At 40.0% G+C, this 25927-nt stretch overlaps 1 protein-coding gene across 9 annotated transcripts in view; it reads right to left on the minus strand.

Annotated features, from left to right (window-relative positions):
• The window catches only part of DICER1 (dicer 1, ribonuclease III), a 73637-nt gene that overhangs the window by 22730 nt on the left and 24980 nt on the right, over positions 1–25927 (minus strand). For 4 of the 9 annotated variants that reach the window (XM_060401914.1, XM_027957367.3, XM_042235440.2 and 1 more), the window contains 13 exons: positions 22235–22423; positions 21271–21433; positions 20169–20299; positions 18872–19006; positions 18263–18423; positions 15907–16075; positions 14139–14611; positions 6920–7052; positions 5405–5647; positions 4709–4860; positions 3692–3824; positions 2639–2714; positions 1816–1955 (listed from right to left, as the gene is read on the minus strand). In XM_060401914.1, coding sequence (XP_060257897.1) covers positions 1816–1955; positions 2639–2714; positions 3692–3824; positions 4709–4860; positions 5405–5647; positions 6920–7052; positions 14139–14611; positions 15907–16075; positions 18263–18423; positions 18872–19006; positions 20169–20299; positions 21271–21433; positions 22235–22378 — 2253 coding nt within the window. In that variant the 5' untranslated portion in view covers positions 22379–22423. Of the gene's footprint in view, positions 1–1800; positions 1956–2638; positions 2715–3691; positions 3825–4708; positions 4861–5404; positions 5648–6919; positions 7053–14138; positions 14612–15906; positions 16076–18262; positions 18424–18871; positions 19007–20168; positions 20300–21270; positions 21434–22234; positions 22424–24521; positions 24581–24887; positions 25110–25711; positions 25740–25927 lie in introns of those variants that run through there. The other 5 variants (XM_060401915.1, XM_027957365.3, XM_042235439.2 and 2 more) reach the window with 4 other exon arrangements.

Below are 25927 nucleotides of genomic sequence, written 5' to 3' on the forward strand. Positions count from 1 at the left end.
ACTTAACCTCACTGGAGAGGTATTCAAAACCATCAAACGCCGCAGGGTCTTCTAACACAATACTATTCATTTGACGTGGGCTTCCCTGGTGGCTCAATAGTAAAGAACCCGCCCACCAATGCAGGAGACACAGGTTCAATCCCTGGATCAGAAAGATCCCCTGAAGAAGGGAATGGCTACCCACTCCAGTATTCTTGCCTGGGAAATCCCACAGACAGAGGAGACTGATGGGTTAAAGTCCATGGGTTGCAAAAGAGTTGGAACACAACTTAGCAACTAAACAGCAACATTTCATTTGACCTATTTCTTCTGACTAGAGAACAAACTCTTTTCTTCCCTGGGTTTCTTAGTCTTTACTCACTGTTGAATATCAGAAAATAAAAGCAGCCAAATTTTTAAAAATCCTACATAATCCTGAAACTCAGATAACCTTTAGCAACACTGTCACATACCATATCATCTTCCAGACTTTTCTGGAATAAATGTATACATTCCAGAATAAATGCACATAAATATATACACATACATATTTTTCATTACAAACGGAACCACAAAACAAAGACTGTATCACCGATTTTTACCTCTAGTTACTACCATGAGAGTATCTTTCAGGGTCAATACAAGTCAGTACTATTTTTAATGGCTGTCTGATTAAAGGAGTGAACTATGACTTAAACTAAACTAAGTTTCTAAACTTCTAATAGTCATACGACCCCACCCAATAGTCTACAGTTTCCAAGGCTCAATTTAAACTAAACTAAGTTTCTAAACTTCTAATATTCATACAACCCCACTCAATAGTCTACAGTTTCTAAGCCTCAATAATATAAAAAATAATTACATCTATACTTAAAAGGTGCAGAAATGCTGGCTAAGAGAGATAGTTCCTAGAGTATCAGACAGTACAGAATGCACCTATTAATTACACAGGATGCAAAGCCGTACTGTGCTTCTCAAAACACTTATTAGTGGCAACATTTGTCACATGAAACTAGCCCAGGAACCTCTAGGGTAATGTTAGAATAGGAAAACTGGATATGAGAAAATAAGCAGTTTAGAAAATCAGATAACTTAATTTCTGATTTTTGAAAAAGTGACATGATTTTGAATCTTGAAAATGCTTAGCTGGGTGCACTTTTTTAAAAACGTAAAAACTCAATAAAACTGCAAAAAAAATAAATAAAAAGAATCATATTTAAGCTAAGATCAAAGTACACAGCAAATTTCTGCTTTTGTTTGGGGGTTTAATAAGGTAAAAATATTGACTAGTATTTTTAAAATAAGTACTCCAGCCCCGTATGGTTACAGCTAGAAAGCCACAGATCCAGCTACACACGACACGCTGGAAAAGCTATTACTAGTCAGGCCACGCCCTGACTCCTGGCAAGCCACCGCGCTCACGCCTGCTGCGCGCCCCTCACCCTGTACGGGCACGCGTCTGTTTTAGCACGCACACCCTTGAGATCTTAGTCCCCAGTGTAAGGTAGAGCGGGGACCTGCCACTAAAGTGAATGAAACAAAGAACGTCTCTTTAAGTGACATTAACTCATTCTGGACAGAATGTGATAAACACAAGGATCCTTTTGAGAAGAAAAACAGAAGCGATGCCCGAAGTGAGAAACAGCACACACTGCACAAGCAGCAGAGAAGGGGCTGCCGTGAGAGGAGCTGCGCGCGAGGCAGGGAGGCGAGCTGAGACGGGCTGGGCGGAGCGACACGGGCTTGGGACGCCAGGCAGAGGAGTCTGGGCCTGGTACCGCAAGCAACAGAAGGTCAGGAAGGCTAGGTTTGTGTGCGGCTCTACCCAATACTAACTGCTTTCGGGTAGCACTGCCTTCGCTTCGTGGAGCCCGGTCTTCCTGGAACACTAGTCTCTTCTTCATCGTGCAGATCCAGCTCCTCCTCATATTTAACAGTCTCCTTCCCAACGGGCATCAAATGGTCATCCAGTTCACCTAAGAAATGTAAAGAGAAGGAACGTGATTTTGTAATAAAATGCTCAATCCTGATTTTGCCTAATTAATCAGTGGATCATTCAGAGCAGCTCTGTGCTGGGAAACAACTGGACAAATCACAAAGACTAAAGCATCTGTGCTTTTAACAACAACAGCGTAATCAGATGCGACAACTGAAGGCTGAGTCTACTGTGACATCCATATATTCAGTATGATGAGGATTATAAACTCTGTTTTAAGACTCAAAAACAAAAACATGTAAACAGGAAAACAGTATCAGATCATCCTTTTACAAATGCCACCGGAAAACAAGTCCACCCATTTTTAAAAAAGCTTTCATCTGTACACAAATATAGACTAATTTGAGAAACCAGTACATTAAAACACAAAACATCAATGTTCACGATTCAACAGTCAGAAGACCTTATTACATTTCTATATTTAAAAGGAGTTAGAAATGAGAGCAAATAAATCACAGCTGCTCAGCTGTGAAAAACAGAGCTCTTCCATCTTACAGGGTCTTCAAGCTACATCACACTTACATCTATCCTCCCCAAGAGCACCAAGGGCAAGGCATCCACAGCCCACAAAATCCTGGAGGCCCATAAAGCCCCTGAGGTGCTTTTGTTACACAATGTTTTTAACTTTATTTTTATTTACATGCGTTTTTCACACACACTTACCAATTTTGTGCAGTCTTTCACAGCAAATGAGAGCCACGACTCTTTCAGCCAATCGAATGCAGCTCATTGGGGGACCCTGGAAGTAACAAAAAAAAAAAACATGTCCACAGTATATGCATGGAGCTGGAGTACCGTTGGCGCATAAAACACAGACGAAACCTCTGCCCTAGTATCTTGAAAGCTGAAGTTTACTAGTTCTTCATTGTGAAAAGCATCAGCCAGTTTTAAAAAATCCTATTGTCTATATTTGAAAAGCCATCTTTCAAAATCCTGCCCAGTAAAACCTATACCAGTTATCATAAAGAGTTTACAATCTTGATGAATTTAAATTTCAGTAAGAATTTAATATATCAGCATTGAGACCAAGGACAGCAACTGTATAAAGGTCTATTTTTTCCAATCAACAACAAAATAACTAGAACAGCCCAACTATATTTAATGAATTCTGTGTCACTGTAAGGAGAAGGCAATGGCACTCCATTCCAGTACTCTTGCCTGGAAAATCCCATGGACGGAGGAGCCTGGTGGGCTGCAATGCAGTCCATGGGGTGGCTGAGAGTTGGACACGACTCACTGACTTCACTTTCACTTTTCACTTTCATGCATTGGAGAAGGAAACGGCAACCCACTCCAGTGTTCTTGCCTGGAGAATCCCAGGGACGGTGGAGCCTGGTGGGCTGCCGTCTATGGGGTCGCACAGAATCGGACACGACTGAAGCGACTTAGCAGCAGCAGCACTGTAAGGATCACTGTAAGGATCTAAAGCCGTACGTGAATGATGCTGCCAGAAATGTTCAGAGGAGTACGATTTTAAGATTTTAAAGGAATCTTCAGAGGTCGTCTAGCCTAACTCAGAGAGTCTACAAATTACATATATATAGTCTATTGAAGACTCGAACATGTAGTTGACTGCAAAAGAGATTTCTAAATGTACTTTTAAAAGTAGATTTAAAGCCAAATTTACCTATAACTTGCACAGCCTTAGAGAAGCTGAAAATAAATCCATTAACGACATTAACTTTAAGGCACAATCATTTCTTTTTCTAAACTTACAACAATGGAGGCTCGAAGAGGTGAGTTAATTGGCAGATAAAGAGTTGAATAAAATGTACCATCAGGCAACTCTCGGGTTCTACATTTAGGAGCCAGATGAGTAAACGGATCACTTGGTAATCTAGCACAGTATCTGTGGGGGAAAAAAGAAAAGAAATGGTGACGCTAAGTCTGCAACTGAGAAACAGAAGGAAAAAATCTGATAGTCACATTCTATCGTTTGGTGTTTTATGTTCCTCTTCCTCTACTGAATAGGTATTTATATGCGTGGTTTCAGCATCACTGCTTCAAACTTTCAATAAGATGGACTATATGTAAGTTTATATATATACATATAAAAAAAACTCTGAGATGACGTTCTGTATCTGTGCTGTTCAACAGGGAAGCCACTGAGCTCTTCAACTGCAGCAAGGGCAGCTAAGGAACTAAACAACTTTAATTTTTATTAAAATTGATACTTGAGTATCAACAGCCATATAGTTCTGTACTATGACTGGACAGTGTAGAAAGTATTGTTCAGAATCCATTAAAGGAACGAACCGCCGTTTGTTCCTTAATGATTGCCAACAATTACAGGGGCCTGTGCAAGGCAGGCACCAGCAGTGGGCCCAGTGTTCACCCAAGGAGGGCACGAGAACAACCGGGCCACCCCACAACAGCACAAGGAACACGGGGCAGGAAGCCGGCCCTGAGGAAGCTTAGCCTGAGCAGGGAGGGGGCCGGGACACAAAGCCAACCTGGCGGGGAACAGATGCATACGAGGAGGGCAACGGAATGGGCTGCGATGCTGCAAGGCCAGAAACACTTATTTCTGCACAATACTAGCTTTGCATTCTGACCGAAAAAACCACGAACAGAATAAAACAACTTCTCTTTCTTTCTGTCACTGAGGCATCACAGGCCGTAAACGGAGAGATTGGTTATTGCTTGCAGATGGTGAACAACACAACGCTTACAGAGTCAGACCGAAATCTCACGATTCTCACAGGTTAGCTACCACGTGGCCTGCAGCCGTACCTGTTGACGTGCCCAATGGCCGTGTTGATCGTGACGCGAGGACCGTCCTCAGGCCTCAGCACGTATGGTGGGAACACATCGTCATCGTCCACCACGGGCTCCGTGTCGGCCTCCCCGGTATCAACTGACTTGGAACATTTGTTTCGCAAGATCTGAACAGTTTCAGAACAGAATTTATGAGAACAAATGCCTTTCCTGCCACTAGCTGTCTGCCTCTGAACCTACGAAAAAGCTCTCAACATGAAATCTCTCTCTCTCCTAAACATACCTCAATACTCCATAGTCACCTGCTGCAGACAATTTTCCCCATGCATCCTTCCCAGCGCCAGTCAGATGGAGATGTTCCCATCCAGGGAACAAGACCCTGAACTACCTCCACCTACCAGGACACAAGTGATCGCCAGTCTTACATGAGTATCTGGGCTATGTCATCACTCTCAAACCACTCCGCAACTCAAGTCAACTAGGATGACGCCGTCCATGTGAACAGTATACTTCCTAATCTTCCCCAATAACCTATATGACCATTTTCACTGCCATTTTATTGCAAAATACTGTTGGCTCTGTGCAATTACTCTCAACTGTCTAATAATGTACCCAGTGCACACCTCTGTTGCGACTATTCTCTGAAGATACAACTGTTTTTATTATTTCTGTATGCATAAGAGTAACTTACAGATAACATGTGAATCTTACCTTTTCAATAGCTTTGTATGTTTTAAGGTCTTCTTCAAAACTCTTTATTTTATCTGTATCTGCTAACATTACATAATTAGAGATGGGTGCCCTCGCTCTTCCCTTAGACTGAACATAGGATCGATACTCTGTGGGCAGATCAAAACGAACCACCAAGTTGCATTTCGGTATGTCAACACCCTCTTCCACAATACTTGTTGCAATAAGCAGGTTGGTTTCATGTGCTCGAAATTTCCTAAGGACCTGAAAAAAATCCACCAGGAAAAGGAATTCTAACAAACTTTCCAAAGAAAAGAGGATAGTAAAATAAAGGGACAGCTGTCATTTGTGACAATACTCTGAGCACTCTTAATCCAGGCCAGGCTAAAAACAATGACAGTATCACACAAAACTCGAGATGCCATGAACATTTGGGCAAAGAAACTCTGATTTAAAGACATTTTCAGCTGAACATGACTTGAAAAAATCAAAGTGCCTTTCTACTTTAGAGAAGCACCCAGGGACAAATCACAGTCTTCCGGCTAAAGACACTGGCTTCTTTAATAACCAACAGAGTGACCAAGTGAATTCACCTCTGAAATCCTGTTGATATGCTAAGCCTCCCTATGGGACCTGTGTCTGTGAGCCTATGCCAACATCCCTCCAAAAATGTCAAAACTCCATCACTAAAATCCCTAAATCACTTGGAATTAAAAACTACAAGCAAAGCATCACTTATTTTCTGACATCCTGGGACACACTTAATTTAAGGGATCAGAAATGATTTTTTTTTTTAAGTGAAATTTTTTTTTCATACTAGATTTAAGGGAACATCATTTCCCAATTCAGCGTAAGTTAAATAAGAAATTAAGCTGGGTTTTAGACTGACCTGTCAAGACTCTGGCTACTGAACTCCCCAAACTTGGAGTATTATCAAAGAAAAATGACTTCGACATGAATTATTCTGCTACTTTTAACTTCAATAACAAATTTTACATAAAAAGTTTTTATTTGCAAGCCAGGAACACTATGTTAGGTTTTATCATCTTTACAGTGCTATTTCCTATATCAAATCTTGAATAAAAAGCATGAAAAAAATTAAACCAAAAATCTTTAAAATATATTGTCGTTTTTAAAACAGTCAACCAAGGTAGGACTTTCAACAGCAAACAAAATACATTCTAGGAAAAAAAAAAATTCAGTTTGTTGCTTCAGAATCGTAACAAGTCAGCAAGAGTTATATTTACACGAGCTGTCTTTTTCTATGAAACGTAGCTGTGTGTCCTCAGCCCCATAAAGGAAAATAAAATGGCTGATGGCAATTAAGACACAAAATTGATTTACCAGACAGGTATTCTAATTCTACACATGAGAATCATCGTTTGGCTACCTCAAGGGAAACAGTGAGTCTCTGTTTATGAGTACTGTATATCACCAAAAAAATGCAGAGGAACTATAAAGAGAGGGGGTTCCTATAGGCAGAGTTTATATATGTTCTGAAAACTGTTACTGTACAATTATTTTCACTTAGCTTACCTCTTCCTGTTTTCTGAATTCCGCTTCCATCTGTTTGTTCCGAGGCTGATTCTTTCCAATGCCATGTCCAGTTATAAAATTGCTGCTGATGTAAGCCAGCTCTGGATCTTGTTTGCCAGCTTCCTTTATCAATCTAAGAAAATTATACACATCTGAAAGTTAAGCACTGCTGAGGGAAAAAATTTAAACTTTTGTTTGTAAGGTCTCTCTTAAAATGGAAATACAGGGGTTTTTTTTTTGCCAACATACCTAACAAAATAGTCTTGGTATTTCCCCCCCGCGCAACTAGCTTAAAAAGAAATCACGTCACTCTTTGTGTCAATCTGTGCACCAAATACTTAGAACACCAAAGACAGGGCTGATTTACACGACACGGGTGAACAAAATGGTCACAGTCCCTCAAACTTCCTGATTTGGCAGTAATGACCTTCACAGAAACGTGGCCTGGGAAGCGACAGTGCTAGGCAGAGAGAAACATGGGCTCTTCATGTGTTCTGGCTTTAGGCCAAGCCTTATAATGAAAAAGCCACACACTCTCTCTCTCCAAAACACGCTTCCCTAAGCGCACGCACAGCTTGCTGCAGTGGTCATGCCCGTCTCTATGACCAAGCTTACGCAGAGTTAAGTGCCAAACACCCCAAGGGACACTTCATTCTCTTCTCTCTCCGTGTAGTAAGAGTCCTAGCTGCGCGTGCAAAGAAAGAAGCGGGTTATTTCTGTTCAGTTTACCCCAGTGTCCTGTCCCCCTGGAAGGAGGGCTCCAGGGCAAGGAAAGCCTCCATCCACTGATAAGCATCTCCATTCCCAACACTCCGTGGCCCTGCTGATGGCCACTGACCACAGTTCTGCATGAATGGCCACTGAGCTTCAGTCCTGCAAGGCTGACAGAGCTTGCCTCCCTGCAAGGCTGAGATAACTCCCCTCCCATCTAGGCAGGAAAGAGGATAGGATCTTGAGCTTGTTCCCCTTCCTGCCTACTCCTCTCTAACAACTCAGAAAGCCTGTCCCTGAAAGCGGGCCCTCGGCTACAAAAGGAAAAAGAGCTACGGGACAGGCTCACATTACATGGGTGCAGAAGGTCAACAGTTAGTGTTACCATTATAGCTATTCTGGAAATATCCACATTGGAAAACTCAGCGCACAGGATAAATGGTTCCACACCTGACCTAAGTGATCCCACATGGTTCCTCTGAAGTCATACAACGTAGCACAAATTCCTAATAGAAAATTGCATTTTTTAAGTCAAACCACTCTTTTCTTTTTTTTTAAAATAAGTACATGAAACAGACTAATATCAAAGCCCTGGGAGAAACCTTGAGTGGCCATCTAGAATATCTTCCTGCGTCCAAATCAGTAAAACACTGGCATGCCTAGGTTACTTTGAGAGTCTGCTCTATAGTTCAAGTACTTAAAATGTTCAAAATCAGAAAGTTCTTTAATATGTTCAAAGATTTGTTATTATGAACTTATGATGTCAGTAACAGAAAACACTGTTACATGCAAACTGCATGCCCCAACATCTAAAATATGAAATCAATTATTATAGAAATAATAAGTACTTCCAAACTTTAGTTTATGTAAACAAGCATCAATTTGAACAAAACAGAGGTTTAAAAATGCATTTCCAGTTACTCCTAATTAGGCAGAGAATGTATCTTAATTTGCCTAAAATAATAAATCTGGCAGACTTCAACTAGCTGAGAATTGGAAGCACCAAGAGTACTTTTATTTCTCCTTAATGAGACTCTCATCAGGACTGCAGGGAAAGGAAGAAACAACGAGCACATTCAACGACAAAGTCCCTTGTAAGCAGCAATTAAATGCTACATACCTATGCTCACCATGTTTAAAAAGCAAACATTTCTCTTTCAGATACGTTTACGGAATCCCTACAGACAAAGCTATGGGCTTCCAGAAAAACAAAGCGAGGTCTCCTGTTGTCAGGGCACTTGTATTAATCAGGACTACACTATCTGCCCAGAGATTTCACGGCACCGCAGAACTGCTAGGGCGGAATCTTGTTCCTTTTAAGTTTACACTGAGTTTCTGTGAGTTGCTCCACAAGCAAGCTGTCTGATAAAGAAAGCTGCTCTCTAGCGCAGCAGACACTCACTAGAGCACCTCAAACAATCTCTAGCAAGGAAGTGATTTTTTTTTCCTGTTTTCAAATTTACTTGAAACCAGTATTTCTGTAAAATTCCATGAAAATTAACTACTAAGAAAACACAACTTTAAAAATATTAAAATTCAACGGCCAATTGTATAATATTCAGCAGACATAAAAATGTAAGAGTTTATAAATACAATCATATTCAGCAGACATAATTTACTGTAAAAACTGAAAGAGTTGGTGCTTACCCTCCATCTCTACCTTCCTCACCGTGGCCGGCACAGGCCCACCCTGCGCGTGCACACAGCCTCCCCGAGTACAACGTCAGGCGGTAAGACTGCGGTGTTTACAGTGTCTCTCACTAATGACTCAGTATGAAAGGGAGGTATTATTACTATCTTATAGATGAAGATGTTGAGGCTCTAAAAAGTGAAATAACTTGCACAGAATATACACCTAAAAAGTGAGTGAAGATAAAAAGAACCAGGGTCCCTCGGAGAAATGGCTGATTCCATGGCTGAAGCAAGAAAAACACAGGATGAGCCTGGAAACACCTTGGCGTACCAGAAAGTCAGGCAGGGTTCAAAAATCAGAAGGATCAGGGCACGTCAAAAGGACACAGGCACTAACCTCCAAGAGCCCCCAGTGGCCCATGGCGGAATAACTTATACAAAAAACTAACCCAGCAACAGATCATAACCAAGGTATAAAATAAACCAACACGAGTTCACAGTGATAAAAGAACATGAGTCAACAAATATAAACAGATACACAGGATAAAAGAGACATGTTTCCCTTACAGAAGAATTTCAGTAACACATATAGAGAAGCCCCTCTCCAGGCAAGAAGCTAAATTCCTCTCTCCCCAGGATAAACTAGCTTCGGTGACCTGCTTCCAAAGAATAAAGTAAGAAATAAGAAAAATAATAACTTCACAGTGGAGGAAATGGGCAAGTGCATGAAAATCATAATCACGTGATGAAGTTTAACGTCACCCACGATGTTCTGTGTCGAGATCACAAATCCCCCTCAGATAAAGCAACAAGAAGGGCACCTCATATAAAACCCAGTCTAATCCTGAGAAAAACATCAGACAAATTCAAACTGAGGGGCAGTCTACAAAATATCTGACCCGTCCTCCTCACATCAAGGTCGTCGAAAACAGGGAAAGAATAAGAAGCCATAAGAGACCAAAGGGGATTAGGGAAATAAAACTAAATGAACTCTGGTACACCTTGGATTAAAAAGAAGACATTAATGGGAAAACTGGGGAAATCCAATAGAGTCTAGAAGTTAGTTACTAGTAATACACCGATGTTAGTTTCCTGGTTGCAACAAACGTACACTGATAAGGTAAGATGCTACTGACCTAAGACATGGGGGAAACCCAGAATGGGTATGGGGAACTCAGTACATCCCAGGAACTTTTCTGTGAAGACAAAGCTACTGGGAAAAGAAAGGAGTGGAGGGATGGGGGATAGAGAGAAGACGTCAACCCAGGTTTGTTCAATGCCAAAGTCGCACAATACTAATAAATCACACAGTGAAAAGAACTCGAGACTTGGAGAGTGGAAGTCACTTTCTGCCACTTGATCCTTGAGTTATTTCAGGGGTCACAAACTGTTATCTTACTCATCTATGATAGAGTAAAAACATCTATCTTCTTCCCTCATGGAGTGTTCTGAAATTTTAAAACTATATAAACGTACCAGACATGAACAATGGACTGGTTCCAAACTGGGAAAGGAGTACATCAAGGCTCTATACTGTCATCCTGTTTATTTAACTTACATGCAGAGTACATCATGCAAAACGCCAGGCTGGATAGAGCACAAGTTGGAATCAAGACTGCAGGGAGAAATATCAATAACCTCAGATACGCAGATGACACCACCCTTATGGCAGAAAGCAAAGAAGAACTAAACAGCCTCTTGATAAAAGTGAAAGAGGAGAGTGAAAAAGCTGGCTTAAAATTCAACATTCAAAAACTAAGATCATGGCATCTGGTCCCATCACTTCATGGCAAATAGATAGGGAAAAAAAGGAAACAGTGACAGACTTTATTTTCTTGGGGTCCAGAATCACTGCAAATGGTGACTGCAACCATGAAATTTAAAAGATGCTTGTTCCTTGGAAGAAAAGCTATGACCAACCTAGAAAGCATATTAAAAAGCAGAGACCTCACTTTGCTGACAAGGTCTGTATAGTCAAAGCTATGGTTTTTCCAGGAGTCATGTATATGGATGTGAGAGTTGGACCATAAAGAAAGCTGAGCGCCAAAGAACTGATGCTTTTGAACTGTGGTGTTAGAGAAGATTCTTGGACTGCAAGGAGATCAAACCTGTCAGGCCTAAAGGAAATCAGCCCTGAATATTCATTGGAAGGACTGATGCTAAAGCTGAAACTCCAATACTCTGGCCACCTGATACAAAGAACTGACTCCCTGGAAAAGACCCTGATGCTGGGAAAGATTGAAGGCAGGAGGAGAAGTGGACGACAGAGGATGAGATGGTTGGATGGCATCACCAACTCGATGGACATGAGTTTGAGCAAGCTCCGGGAGTTGGTGATGGACAGGGAGGCCTGGCACGCTGCAGTCCATGGGGTCGCAAAGAGTCAGACACGACTGAGCAACTGAACTGACTGACTGATACAAAAGGTAAATTACAGACGATAAAGCCTTAAGGATATAAGGCAAAGGAAAAACTGTAAACCCAAGACTGGACACATGCAACAGAAGTAGCTATTTTTTATGTTTCTGATTAGGAGAGTAGAAAACTGCCCGTGTATTACAATAGCTTCTACCCCCGTGAAACTGTTTGCTGAAGAGTGGTTTTTCCTCCCATTAAATTGATGGAAGGAAAGAATCTGGATTTCAGGAAGTTTTTCTAAGCTTATTAAAAAGCTTACTGGAACAAGACCTCTATTGTACATTTAATTAGCTGCCCATAAAGTAAACCCTCAAACCACTCCTGATTCATCATCCAACACTAAATTCCAGGCACATTTTATGAAAGTTGATCGCAATTAATCTGATCCTCAAAGTCAACAGGAAGTAACACTGATTTCTGATAAACCTTTTCAGGCTAATATTCCTGGCTCATCTCCATACTTACAAACACATGGAGAAAAGAGGGAAAAAGGAAGAAAATGAAGCCCCCACTTCTCTCCAAGCCCCAGAAAATGTACTTAATTCTTAACCCATCCTGTGTGGGGCAGGGAGTCCGTCTAGAACTCAGCTTAGAACTGTGCCAACATTAAACTTCTCTGACCCCAAAAATGCCTTTCCCCCATTCTAAAAAATAACCCGAGGAGTGGTGCACTCCCTGGACTGTCTCCTGGCAGTCTTCCCGCTGTAAAGCACTGGTTTTTAGCGTTCTTTGATACCCAAGGGCATCATGATTACACAAAGAAGTGGAAACGAGGAGGCAGAATATCAGGATTCTTGAATGGTCTCTGCCACTGGCTGGCAATGTAACTCAGAGCAAATCACTGATCCTCCGGACACCTTCCTCTTTTTTTTTTTTGCTCATAAGAGTGAGTGAGTTGGGTTAGTCAGTGAAGTTCCTTTCCAATCTTAAACTTCTGATTTCAATGTAATTCACTACCTAAAATTATTTTACTTCGTATCCACCATCAGGATCAGGCCCAATGACTATGAAAACTTCCAGACTGAAAACCGCTGGATGACGACCCCAGAGTCCAATTTCTCGTTACCCAAGTACATTCTCAAGTCAGGAGCCGTTCTTTTTTTTTTTTAAACCCCAAATTACCTCAGGAAACAAAGTTTAATTTCTCCTCAGAGATCAATACTTGCAGAAAAGGTTCTTAGGGATCAACTTTGGCCAATTAATCTTGTAGAAACAAGTAATTTGAAGTACAAAATAAGAACTCTTTTTGGCCCTTACAAATAATAGAGCATCCATCCACAAATCAAAAGAAACATACATTAAGTGACCACGTGATGCAAATCTGAAGTACAGCTCCTTGGCTGGGTCTATATTCAGGAGAAATACACTTCTACTGAAGAAGGAGGCAGGGTGGAAATTTACAGCCTAATTGGTATTCACTGCCACCTTTGTCAGTATTCTCTGAATTTCTCCCTAACATTTTTATTATCTTCTGATTTGGAAAATTTTAATATGTAGTCTATGAACCAATTCAAATTTCAAACCCAGTTGTTACATGCTTTTCACTGCAAATGTGCAAACTTGAATAGGCATTTATTAAGAAAAAAAGCTAACACAGAAAAATGAGCCACAGCAATATCCTGATAAAATTTATCTTAAGATCACCTGAAGGAGAAAGCGTGGTGTGAAATGCTCAAAACCACGCCTAATACATCACGTGTGTGTGCTGAGTCATGTCCCACTCTTTGCGACCCTGTGGACTATAGCCTGCCAGGCTCCTCTGTCCATGGGATTTCCCAGGCAAGAATACTGGAGTGGGTTGCCATTTCCTTCTCCACTAACACACCATGCTCTTGCTGCTGCTAAACCACTTCAGTCTCGTCTGACTCTGTGTGACCCCACAGACGGCAGCCCACCAGGCTCCCCCGTCCCTGGGATTCTCCAGGCAAGAACACTGGAGTGGGTTGCCATTGCCTTCTCCAATGCATGAGAGTGAAAAGTGAAAGTGAAGTCACTCAGTCGTGTCCTACCCTCAGCGACCCCATGGACTGCAGCCTTCCAGGCTCCTCCATCCACGGGATTTTCCAGGCAAGAGTACTGGAGTGGGGTGCCATTGCCTTCTCCGAACACACCATAGTCACAGGTTAATAAATATCTGAACTAAATCTAACAACTGAATACCAAACAAGGAAGGTTTACTTTAATGTCAACTTAATTTTTCTGTACTTGCACTCGATTTCAGATGGATTAGAAACGATTAGCATCCTTTAGGAACAAAACCTCAGTCAGGCGATTGTATATATAAACATCCTGCCAATCCCAGGATAGTGTTACACATTGAGTTCTGACGATGGTGCCAAGTAAAGGACTCTTCCCTAAGCCTTCTGCCCAGCTCTTAAAGCTATTACAAGGTATCACTTCACAGAACAAAAAGCTACCTGTTCTACTACAGGGAAAATCATGTTAATCTCAGAGTTACCTGTTTAAGACCACCGCTGTGTATCTTCTTTCCACAAAAATAATTCCACACAAAATATTGGTAAATGGAGAAGGAAAATTTGTCTCTGGCTTCTCTTTCTCTTCAATCTCTTCATCTTCCTCGTCATCCTCAGAATCACTCCAGGACACGTAATTATCCTGGTTCCTATTATTATACCATTCCACGCTTTCAAACTGCTGCCGCTCGTACGGCTTGTACTTGCGTAAGATCTCGAGCAGCTTTATTACTTTAGGAGTGACAAACTTCAGGTCAAGGGAGGCAGGTGAGAAGTGCTCTTCACACAGGGCGTGGATTTTCCTTAGGAAAGTGTCTGTGAACAACAGAAACTTCCGGTGCAGCTCCTCTTGCTCGTGTTTGATGTGTTTCTGTAGCTCTCTGACCATCATTCCAGCTACTTTATCGGCACACCAGGGTCCCAGGACAACTAGGACCGCACGGCAGTCTGAGAGTATCTAGAAAGAAAGGTAAAGACTCCAATGCGAAACAATACTCCTGCAGCATCTTCACGTGGAGTCCAACTGGGATTTCAATTGTCTCAAATCTGCCCCTTCAAAATAAATTTACCCCACTAATGTCAACACTGGGGTTCATTCCTTAAAAGGTTAGGGAGAGGGGTCAGCAGTCTTTCTAAGCTCTACTTTTTCATACAGATGCCAAGAACCACCCTTCTGTTTTCCCCAGTGAAAAGAATCAAATGACAGAAATTAAAAGATGCAACTGTGTACGGTTAATAAAGCAACCTCAGAGCTGTGGTCAGAAGTACAACTAAGTCATTTACTTCCAGGTAAATATGCAAGGAACTACATAACAGAATATATAACTGTGTGTGCATACGCAGCAGAGTATGCCATTTTATTTTAGGGATCAAAGAAAAGCAAGATGATTTTCCTTGAGCTGTATCTGTGCCCCGGAGTGCCACAACTTACAACCCTAGCGCAGACTGGAACATAATTCCATAGTGAGGCTGTAACTGCCAGTTCTGCAGGCAAATAAAAGACCCACTGGGTTGAACACGGACTTAATGAGAAGACAGGTGCTGAATAGAGTCTAGGCACTGCTGCTCCAGAGAAAATCAGCAAGAAAGAATTAGGATTCGATTCCACACGGTAGTAACATTCACAGCTGGCTGGGACAATTGACAAATTGTCCTGGGACAATGGTTCTCAAGTTTTAACGGCAACAGGATTCACTGAAGGGCTTAAAATCTCAGACAGCTGGCTCCCACCCCAGAGCTTCAGATTCAGCAGGTCAAGGGTGGGGTCCCTCACGTGCATGTCAAGAAAGTTCCAGAGGGAAGCTGATGCTGCTCGTCCAGGGTCCACACTTTGAGGACCACTGTCCTAAGGAATCACTTCTCAAAGCTGCCCTACTCGGAGATGAGGGGCTCATGTCCAGTTACATACAAAGAAACAACAGAAGAATTCTTTCAGCTCAGGGTTTGATCAGGAACTAACTCATCTGACTAAGGAAAAAAAACAACAACTGGGACTTACTTCTTATATTCAAACAATCATGACACGTCCTTAAACCAGGGAGGTCTCCACTTAATAACAGAAATGTCTGTCAGGTAACAGTAAACTCAACCCAATATGATACACTCAATGAAAAATGTCCAAAGATACAAGAAGGTAAGGCCTTCAACTAAAATGTATATAAAACAGCCTCATTAAAAGAAAATTCATTTCAACATTAAAAATGTGTGGAAGCCTTTTATTATATTCTCTGTACTTACTTCGTATATGCTTACCTGTTTAGAAATTAAAGTAGAATCTCTTTCTTTTGAATGTACAGATATGTTACAGTCATTGATAAAATTAAGTGCTTCTTCTAACTCCATCAGCAGTCTTTCATAAAGCCCACTTCTGTCAGTAAATGGTCCACAGTCTACCACAATCTCACATGGCTGAGAAGTATATCTTTAACATCAGAAACAGAAGTCGTCAATACCACAATAAATTCACCACAGCATTACCATCCATTACATATCCAAGCCAGAAAAGAAACTCCCTCTTTGCAGCTGTGTAACTACTGGAAGAACACACAGGCTCCCAGCAAGCCTTCCTCAAGCTGTACCCACTCCCATCTGTACTGTTATTTGCCGGCTAAGTGTCAATAAATGCATAAGGCTAACAGTCAAAAGAATTCTGTTGCTTCATTGTTAATCACAGGTTTTTCATTCTGATTTTTAGGTTTAGACTTTCACCTTTTGCCCCCTAAGGCATCACCCAGAATGAGAAAATTTGTCAAAATAGACAAGACACTCAACAATGATTACTTCTCAGACCCAGAAATAGGAAATACAGGAGGAGATCATAAGGAGGAAGTACTATCATTAAATGTATCTGTTTCTAAACTACTTGAAACATTTAGCATTTGCAAAGGTCAACTTTCTTAGTTTTTAAATAAATCTTTTAATTCATTTTTAACTGGAGGATAACTGCTTTACAATATTGTGTTGACCTCTGCCACACAGCAACACGCATCAGCATGTGCCCTCCCTCCTGAGCCTCCCCCCAGCCCCAGGCTGTCACAGAGCGGTGGGTGGAGCTCCGAGTTACAGGGACTGCCGCCGCCTCCTCTGCACACGGCAATTCCTCTGCACAGGGCAATTCCTCTGCACACGGCAACGTGCGTGCTTCAGTGCTGCTTGCTCAGCTCTGCCCCCTTCTCCTTCCCACGCCGTGTACACAGTCTGTTCTCTACGTGCTCTCCGTCAGAGCTGCTATTAAATAAATCTGCCCTGCAGATAGGTTCATCAGTAATCATTTTTCTAGATTCCATATATATGTGTTAACATATGGTATTTGCTTTTCTCTTTTTCTGACTTGTTTCACTCTGTATTATCAGGCTCTAGGTTCATCCACCTCACTAGAACTGACTCAAATGTGTTCCTTTTTAGGGCTGAGTCATAGTTTAACGTGTCCTCTTAAGGAAAGCTCCCCCACATTTCAATCACAACAGTATCACTCCTTGGATCTTTCATGCCTTTCATAATATGACAACAACACATACATTCCTAAAAGCATATGTAATAATTAAGGAAAATAAATATATTAAAGATATAGTTTAAAATGACAGTGTTCATTATTCCCAACTAGAATTTATAAGAGTCAGATTTTGAGAGCTAAGTAATGATGCCAAACACAACAGAGTATCTATCAGTTTTTTACCTAAACACCTTAAAGGCCGTCAGAGGTGTATTTCATATCACATCTGACTTCCATGAATCGAAATGTTACCTTTTCTTCTCATTTCACAAAGAGAACTCTTTCCAAACTCCTACCAAGTGACAGGCACACTGCAAGGTGTTTTCATGTCAATGTAACTGATAACCCAAGAGTCCCCTGAAACCACTGGTAATGCTATTTTATAGGCTCAGGGACAATTAATGACTCACTTGAAGTCACACATTAGTGGAGCCCGTTCTCAAAACCCAAGTGTGATTTAACTTCACAATCTGAGAAATAAGTCTTCTCTCATGTAACTGTTTCAAGAACCACCACTTGGTAATTGTTAACCTTGTTAAAGGCTGTACCTAACAAGGATATACGGATAATTTAATATGAACTGAATTAATCACTGTAATTTAAAAACCTAATTTATAAAGGTTCCCTTCTACCAACTTAGATTACAAAGGCTATTTTGAAACTCAAAATAGCAACCTCCTCAAAAAGAGACAAACCTAGAAACAGGTCAGAAATTCACACCCATTTTCAAAATCAGAGGGTGTTTCCCGTTATTTTCAATCAGACCGTAAAATACTGAATTCTATAAATAAATTAATGTTCTTTCAAACCATCATGTAGGATGTTTGGGTCAGAACAAAAAAATGCACACACTGACAGAAAAGGACACAGATCGCCTACTGAGTTCCCAGCCCTCATTAACACAAGCAGACAGGCTGGGCCCACGTGTATGCAACATTCCCTCTTAAGGGTGAAACACCGCCATCTGTTACGCTTTCTGGAAACAAGGTTCAATTCCTGCATCTGAAGATGACTGTCCTGATAAGGAATTCTTAGGTCTTCTAAGGGGTATGGAACCAAAGGCCTAAAACCATGCCAGCAGGCTTCACTGAAGCCTAGTTAACCCTAAGTGCTCACCTGTCTACGACCACCAAGTCAGTTGCAGTTTCAGCATTACTCCTAAGAATTTTCTCCAGTTTCTGAATCTTTTCTTCCAATTCCTCTGGATCACATTTCCCATTTAAAATGGAAGCAGTTAGTCCCAAAATACGAGGACATGATGGACAATTTTCACAAAGCTAATGTAACAAAAGATACTGACAGTAAGGAATTCATTTTGCAAGGCCCCAACCAAAGAGACAGCATCCTGATTAAACGTGGCAAAAAGACCTAACAAATACCAAAATGGTCACGTATGGAATTTACTGTAGCTTACTTAAAAGATCAATTCATCAAAAAGGAACATTTTAATATGCTATGATAGACTATGCAATTCACTTATGATAGATCACATGATTTACTGATTTTTATTGTTTAAACTTTTATTATAGATTTAGAAGTATAAATGTATTAATATTACAAATTACAGATTTGAATGAACATTAGTTTAATATTCAGTCACTCATTCCTACACTGAAACCAAGTTCCCAAAAGTGGTAACTAATATTGCTTTTGGTAAATAAAAACACTGCTTTTACTCAGTAATCTGACCTGCATTATTAACACTGATAAAATCTAAAAACTTACCTTCATAATTTCTCGGTAGGGGTGGTCTAGGATTGCAAGATGACACTCATCAAACACCAAAAGGTTAATGTCTGACAGTGATAAGTAACCATTTTTCAAAACATTCAAGGCGACATAGCAAGTCATAACGAGAACCTAAAATAAAACTGCTATCAGTATACAAAGATGCCATTCACCTGCCTGGATATACTTCTATGAAATCAGATTAGGGAACCACTGTATTTTAGGTGAGGATTAAGAAACTCGTCATTAAAAATTACAACAAAAAAATTACTACAAAAATTCTCAATGTATGGAAGCTCGTACTTGAGGACCAAGATGTAAAACAAGGAAAACATGGAAAGAGGTAAGAAAAAAAAAATACTGATAATGGAGACCACGTTTTCATGATAAATCAACTCAATCTACTGCAAGTTTTCAGCTTCCTCATAATTTGATTGATGAGACCTGTCAGTTTTATCAGATCACAAAACAATTCACACAATTTTTCCCTGTCAAATTGACAGGGTTTTCTGGAAGAAGACACGGACTCCTTAGTTTTTTTAATGGCTTATCATTCTGTGGATTTTAAACGCGTCATTAAGAGAGCGTAACCCAATATGTAAGACATACTAGCAGACCCGGGACGGCTTGAGGTCAGTTGGGAAACATGTCTTAACCATTTCAGATTCACCAGCACGTGAAAGGCCCTCAACACAACCTGGTGGCATGGAAACGTCTAGGTTACAGGAAGTGACAGTCACTCAGTCGTGTCTGACTCTTTGCGACCCCATGGACTATACACAGTCATGGCATTCTCCGGGCCAGAACACTGGAGTGGTAACCTTTTCCTTCTCCAGGGGATCTTCCCAATTGAGGGATCGAACCCAGGTCTCCCTCATTACAGGCAGATTCTCTACCAGCTGAGCCACAAGGGAAGCCAAGTTACAGGAAGTCTCCATCAAAAATACTAAGATCTCAACCAAGAAATGTCAAGGCATTTAACTCAAGAGTAAACTTTCTGAAAGCAAGTTATCTGCAAGATGGAAATAGGTCATAGGAATTTGCATTTTTCAAACAAAAAATCATACTGTAAAGCTGTTTCTTTTCTATTCAGTAACAGCAACACAAAGGAGTAGCTTATTTGGATTTAGGATGAGACTATAGTAAGAAAATGCATGAGGGGTAGTTTCTAGGCTGACAAAGTACTTGGAAAGTAGAGACTTCAAACCTAATTCACATAATGAAGGCTTCAGGTCATCTTATAAATCAAGGACTTGTACAGATTTATTAAGTGAAATTTCTTTATGAGTCTTACCTGATGTTTAGTAAACTCTTGGTTCCATTTCTCTTTTGTCCAAGATGCAGTTACTTCTAGGTTTGAGTATTCCCCGACCTTGAGATCTGAGTGAGTTCTGACAGCTGACACTTGTTGAGCAACCTGGTTTGCTGATTACAAATACAATATTCCACGTAAATGCAAGAACTCTTCCCTAAATGGCTCTCTGGACAACTACTAATTAAACAGCTAAGGGAAATCCTTATTATTATATATTATATCTAACCACCAATTTTTTACATAGCCAACTTAAAATCATACTTTCACAGTTATCTCCAAAATATGCTTCTTATACTCACCACCCCGCCTGTCACTCACTTTACAAAGTCTTAGATCACCTTCCTTAAGGTGACTTTCCCCAATCTAAGAACATAATTTCTAGGCTAGAAAGGCAACTACTCCAGATCCACCCCTCCTGCTTTCTTCAATAAAAATCAGATTGTGTCACCAAGAAATAACACAGACTGATATATATTTAAAGCACATGAGAACATCACATGCTGAAACAATCTAAAAGGAAAAGAAAAAAATGAGTGACATGGTTATATTAGTACTTGAGCTGTTTATATTCACATTTTATACTTTTTATTTTAATATATAACCCCAAACACATAAAAACCTATATTTTAAACTCTTACTGAATATCTAACTTTCAAAAAGCCTCTGACTTTCTTTTCACAACTGGTATAGCAAAATCATAAATCAAAAAGTTACCTATAATCAAGCTCCTTATGATACATTTTGTGAAACTAAAACATTAAAAACAAAATAACTAACTACTGAGATCAGATTATATTCCAAAAGGAATCCTTCAAAAGAAACGCAGAGCCAGAATTAAATGCGGTTCCATTTAGGAAGAAAGCTAACTTTTAACATCTATGAAACAGGATGACTATCATTTAAGAGAAATACTATTTAAAGTTAACAAATAAGACAGAATGATATTTCTGCTTCAACAAGCACATTATTCATCAACCTATTCTTTCAAGACTTTAACTTTATACCCCAAGAGCGAATCTGCTTAACCATAAGATCTCATCCAATTTCCTCCATACAATTTGATAAAATAGAGCTTTATTACCAGAGTTGACCAAGAACACCGTCCTCCTGCCACTTCTGTTGAAGTCTCCCCTGATCTGGTAAGACAGCTCTTTAGTGAGCAGCACTGCAATAAACGTCTTCCCTGAGCCAGTGTTTAAACAGACTATGGTATTATGATCCAGAGCTGCTTCAAGCAGTTCAACCTAGAAACACAGTGGGGAAAAAAGATTACACACTTCTTATCTAAGTGCAGAACTTTAAAAACTGGATTTTGTTTCAATTCAGAAAATTCCACTGTTTTCTAAAATCTCCCTCCAATAAATCTGCCCTTTCAAAAAGCTTACCGTCTACATGTTTATTTAATAATAATAATCAGAGGCATTAAAATGCCGTTACACATAGCTGTGCTGTATAAATGCTGAAATGGCATTTCCAATTTCTTTAAAAATCATTTTCACAGCGACAGAAACTTTTCTAGAATGATATGAACAACTGAAACACTATAACTTTGTGAAAAATAAGTGGTTATTTAAAATTCATTAGCAAAGTCAAAGTAAAGAAGAAAATTAATGATTTTACTACTGCTTATTATACTGAGCTACTCTTATTTACCACTTTAGACCAACTGTAGTAAAATATACTGTTTCTTAAAAAAAAAAAAAAAAGACTATAACCATAGTTCTGACAGTCTATGTTTGTTCAAACCAATCTCGATTCATACCCAGATTATGAGGACAGACACACCCAAATAGATACTCAGGAACAGTGAAGTTTTCACAGGGTAAAAAAGATAAGAAATTTCATCAATAAAACTATCAAATCAATTACCCAGCAGATGTTAGAAAAGAAAATGACTATTAAGAACAAAAGTATTTGGCATGAGAAAATTAATCAGAAGAGAAAAGCTTAAAACGGTAAAGGAGTTTTATAGAAGTTGTGTCAACTATATGCAAATTTATTCCATTTTAGTGAAAATGCTCCAGTATTAGTGTTCTCATTAGTACCTGATATTTTCTTGGCGTATAAATGTTATCATGAATTGCTTCTTGTTGCCATGGCAGTCCAAAGAAAGGACCCATTGGTGAGGAAGCAGGGGTCATGAGCTGCAGGCCTGCCATGCTGAGGGGCTGCAAAGCAGGGCTTTTCATTCATCCAGTGTCTCTTTCATTGCATTTTTGCTCTAGCACAGCTTACTACAAAAGGGAAAAAGAATACCATTACACAACCATGCAAGGTTACAAACAAAAGAAAGCACAGAAACAAGAGAAACGTCAGAATATCGTTCCTATGGGCCTTTTCAAATTCTTCCTGTAATTGTTTTAGCTTTTTCTTGATCTAAGAGGATCTGTTTTAAAAGTCAAGCATTCTACACTCGCCAACCCAGCAATTCTATACCCAGAAACCTGCCTGAAAGGATCAGGCAGATGCACAAAGATATAAACACATGAATATTTATTGTCACATTATTACTTAAGAACAAGAAATAACCTTAAAATGAATTAATCAAAAATTATCTAAGTAAATTATGGTCTAGTCTTACGTGGAAAACTTCAAATCCATTAAGATAATACAGATCTAATATTTACTGACATAGAACCATGTCCATAAAATACCTTTAAAAGAAAATTTGTATACTATGATGCTCTTTAAAATAAACGTGTTTACATACAAAACATGTAAATATATATGTAAATATATTTCAAACATCTGTAAATTCTATGATGCTATTATTGATAAAATAATAAGAAAACTGTATGAAAGGCATTTCACACCACGTACACACAGGAAGGAGTCAAATGCCACCAACATTTGGTCATTTTATCAAAGGACCATAAACAGAGACGAAGGTCATTTTTCTTAATTGACACCCTATCACAACTGCACAGCTGATGGACTATTTGTGTAAGTATTTTTGAAATTATGCATATCCTAGATAAATTAAAACAAGGCAACACCACTTTGTGCAATAAGAGCTACTTCATGGTGTCTAAGCACTCTTCTATATTTCACATATTCTTCCCTGAAGATAAATTTGATTATGTAAAAGGACAAAACAGAAATTCAGGCTTTTAAAAATTCCTAACCTGCAGATAAAGGGTCAGGGTTTCAAATCTCTATGAGAAAGTCCACCGGCGCGGAACTGACTTGCCCTGTAGAAGGCAATTTCCCCTTGTACTGCTTTGCAGTGTTCACTGTGATTACTCTATGAAACTGGGAAGAAAGAATCCCCACTCTTTGTTCCCTGACAACAAAAACTTTGAATCTCCTGACCTGTTAAATTTATAACCATGGTACAACACACTGACTTAACTGTTGTGTCTAATCCACCGAGAAGCCTCAAGAGTACAGTCTCTTGTATGCATAGGCTTAACACCAAAACTTTGATTTCAAAGCTTAGTTCAGCTGACAAGAATTCAACATCCAGTTAATACAAGTAGCACCTCCAGTAAATGGCCGCAGGGCCTCAGGCCTCAGCAAGGCGGTGTGTTCGTGGACCAGAGAGCACGACCATTCTCAGTATCCCTCTCAGAGGAAGAAGGCAAGCAGAGTATTCCAGATACACTGTGAAAAACTATCAAGGCCTTCTTTTGCCGGGGTCAAACAGAACTACATTTTCCATGAGAAATAATGTGCTCATTCTCTACTGAACCAAAGTCCCAACAGCCTTTCCTGCGACCTCCTTTGTACTCAGCATTCACTTTTCTCAATTCTGCAGGCCCACAGGATAAACAGTCTCAGGTTGGTCAGTCAAGCTTCTTACTCAACCCGGCTGCAGAGAACCTGAAGTGGAAGGCTATTTTACCCAACAGCCTGAGACCCAGCAGGTCATGCTGAAGGCCCAAGGCTGAGACCTGCAGGCACTTCCCACATGGCTACCCATTCTTGGGGTATCTCTATACGGTGCTCCTTATCCACAGGTTCCACTTCCACAGGTCAAATTATCCTTGGTTGGATGAATCCACGGATGCAGAGGGTCAACTGTACTATGCAAGGGATATGAGCATCCGGGGATTTGGGCATCAGAGGGTCCTGATGCCAATCACCACAGGCACCGAGGGACAACTGTATTCTTCACTACTCTAGGCTGCTCACCGGTAGGGTTATTTAAGCCTGATGCTTCGCTTTCCACCCAACCCAAATGTCAATCCAAGACCAAACAAATAAATGGTGGAGGGATCAGGAAAAAAGCCCAAATCCTGCTGGTGGATGGAAATTTTCAAAGGAGAAAAGAGGGCAGCAATGTAAATCCTCAGACACACTTCCTCCACCTCCAGGAACCCTCCTTCTTACCACTGTCACCGTTTCTGCTGATGTAGACGTTAGTAGTAATAATAGAGCCAGAAAATGGTCTAAAACACAAATGAATGTGCTATTTTTAGAATAGTATTTAAAAATCTACTTATAAATACTTAAAATTTTATTACAGACTATATAAAAGTAGTCTAAAAAATAAAAATTGATTTTTAGAATAGGCTTACAATAGTCTAAAAAATACAACGATGCTCTATTTTTTTTAAGGGCACATGATATTCTTCAAAATTGTCAGTATCATAAAATACAAAGAAAAACTAAAAATGTTCCAAATTAAAGAAGACTGTATTAAACACTGTATTAAAGAAGACAAATTAAACATGACAACTAAGCGCAGTAACTGACCTCAGACTAGGTCTTTCCTGTTATAGAACAAAGGCTCTACGGGCCATTATGGAGTCCAGCGATAAGGCTGTAGACAACACACTGTTACACTCACTGAGATGAGGACTGCACCATGACGACGTAGGGGAGCATCCTTATTCTTGGCAAATACACAGTGATGTACTTAGGAGTAAAAGGGCCAAAATGCATGCAACTTATTCTCAAATGGCTCAGAACCAGAAACTACACACAGAAATAGAGAGAACGGATGTGACTGATAAACCAAATGGAGCAAAACAGGTAGAGCACACAGTCCTTGTCCTAGTCTTACTCTTTTCTGTAAGTTTGAAATCACTTCCAAAGAAAGAGTTTTAAAAAGTAAATAGTTAAATGTGACCCATGAGACCAGGATCTCCTTGAGTATAGGAGCTGTATATCTCACACATACTTCTATCACCCACCAGACCAAATCACACCCCAGACATAACAAACAATACAGATTTGTAGAGTGAAGACCCTGCCTATGTGCACGGCAAATGCCTCCACACAGCGTCTCTTGCCCCTTTGTTAGTTACGTCACATTGCACACATTCTGAGAGACACAGACGGACACGGCTCACTCTTTGGCACACACGTTCCATGAGAACAGGATGTGTGTCTCATTCTCTGCAGCTCTTAAATTTCCATACGTGTCATATATATACATCTAAATAAAAACGTGATGAACTCAATCAGAGATTTATGAATGTCTACACAATAACATACAGAACAGAAGCACAGACAGCTTAAAAGATATTTCTACATTACTTGGTTTGGAAATGCACACCCACCCCACTCCTACTCACCCTGAAGGGCGGATACAGGAGAGAAAATCTGCAAGGAAATGGAGAACAGGAATTGAACCCTCCCATTACATTCCCATTAGGTCACAATATTTAAACTAATTTTCATTCACTTCGCACAATGACCGGCCCCAGTAATATACTATCTATTTGGGGAAAGCAAACCCAACATTGAAAACTCAACAAGTAATCCAATAACGTGAAAACTAAAAAAGGCTA

The sequence above is a fragment of the Ovis aries genome, chromosome 18, assembly GCF_016772045.2.
Source record: "Ovis aries strain OAR_USU_Benz2616 breed Rambouillet chromosome 18, ARS-UI_Ramb_v3.0, whole genome shotgun sequence".
Taxonomy (NCBI): Eukaryota; Metazoa; Chordata; class Mammalia; order Artiodactyla; family Bovidae; genus Ovis; species Ovis aries.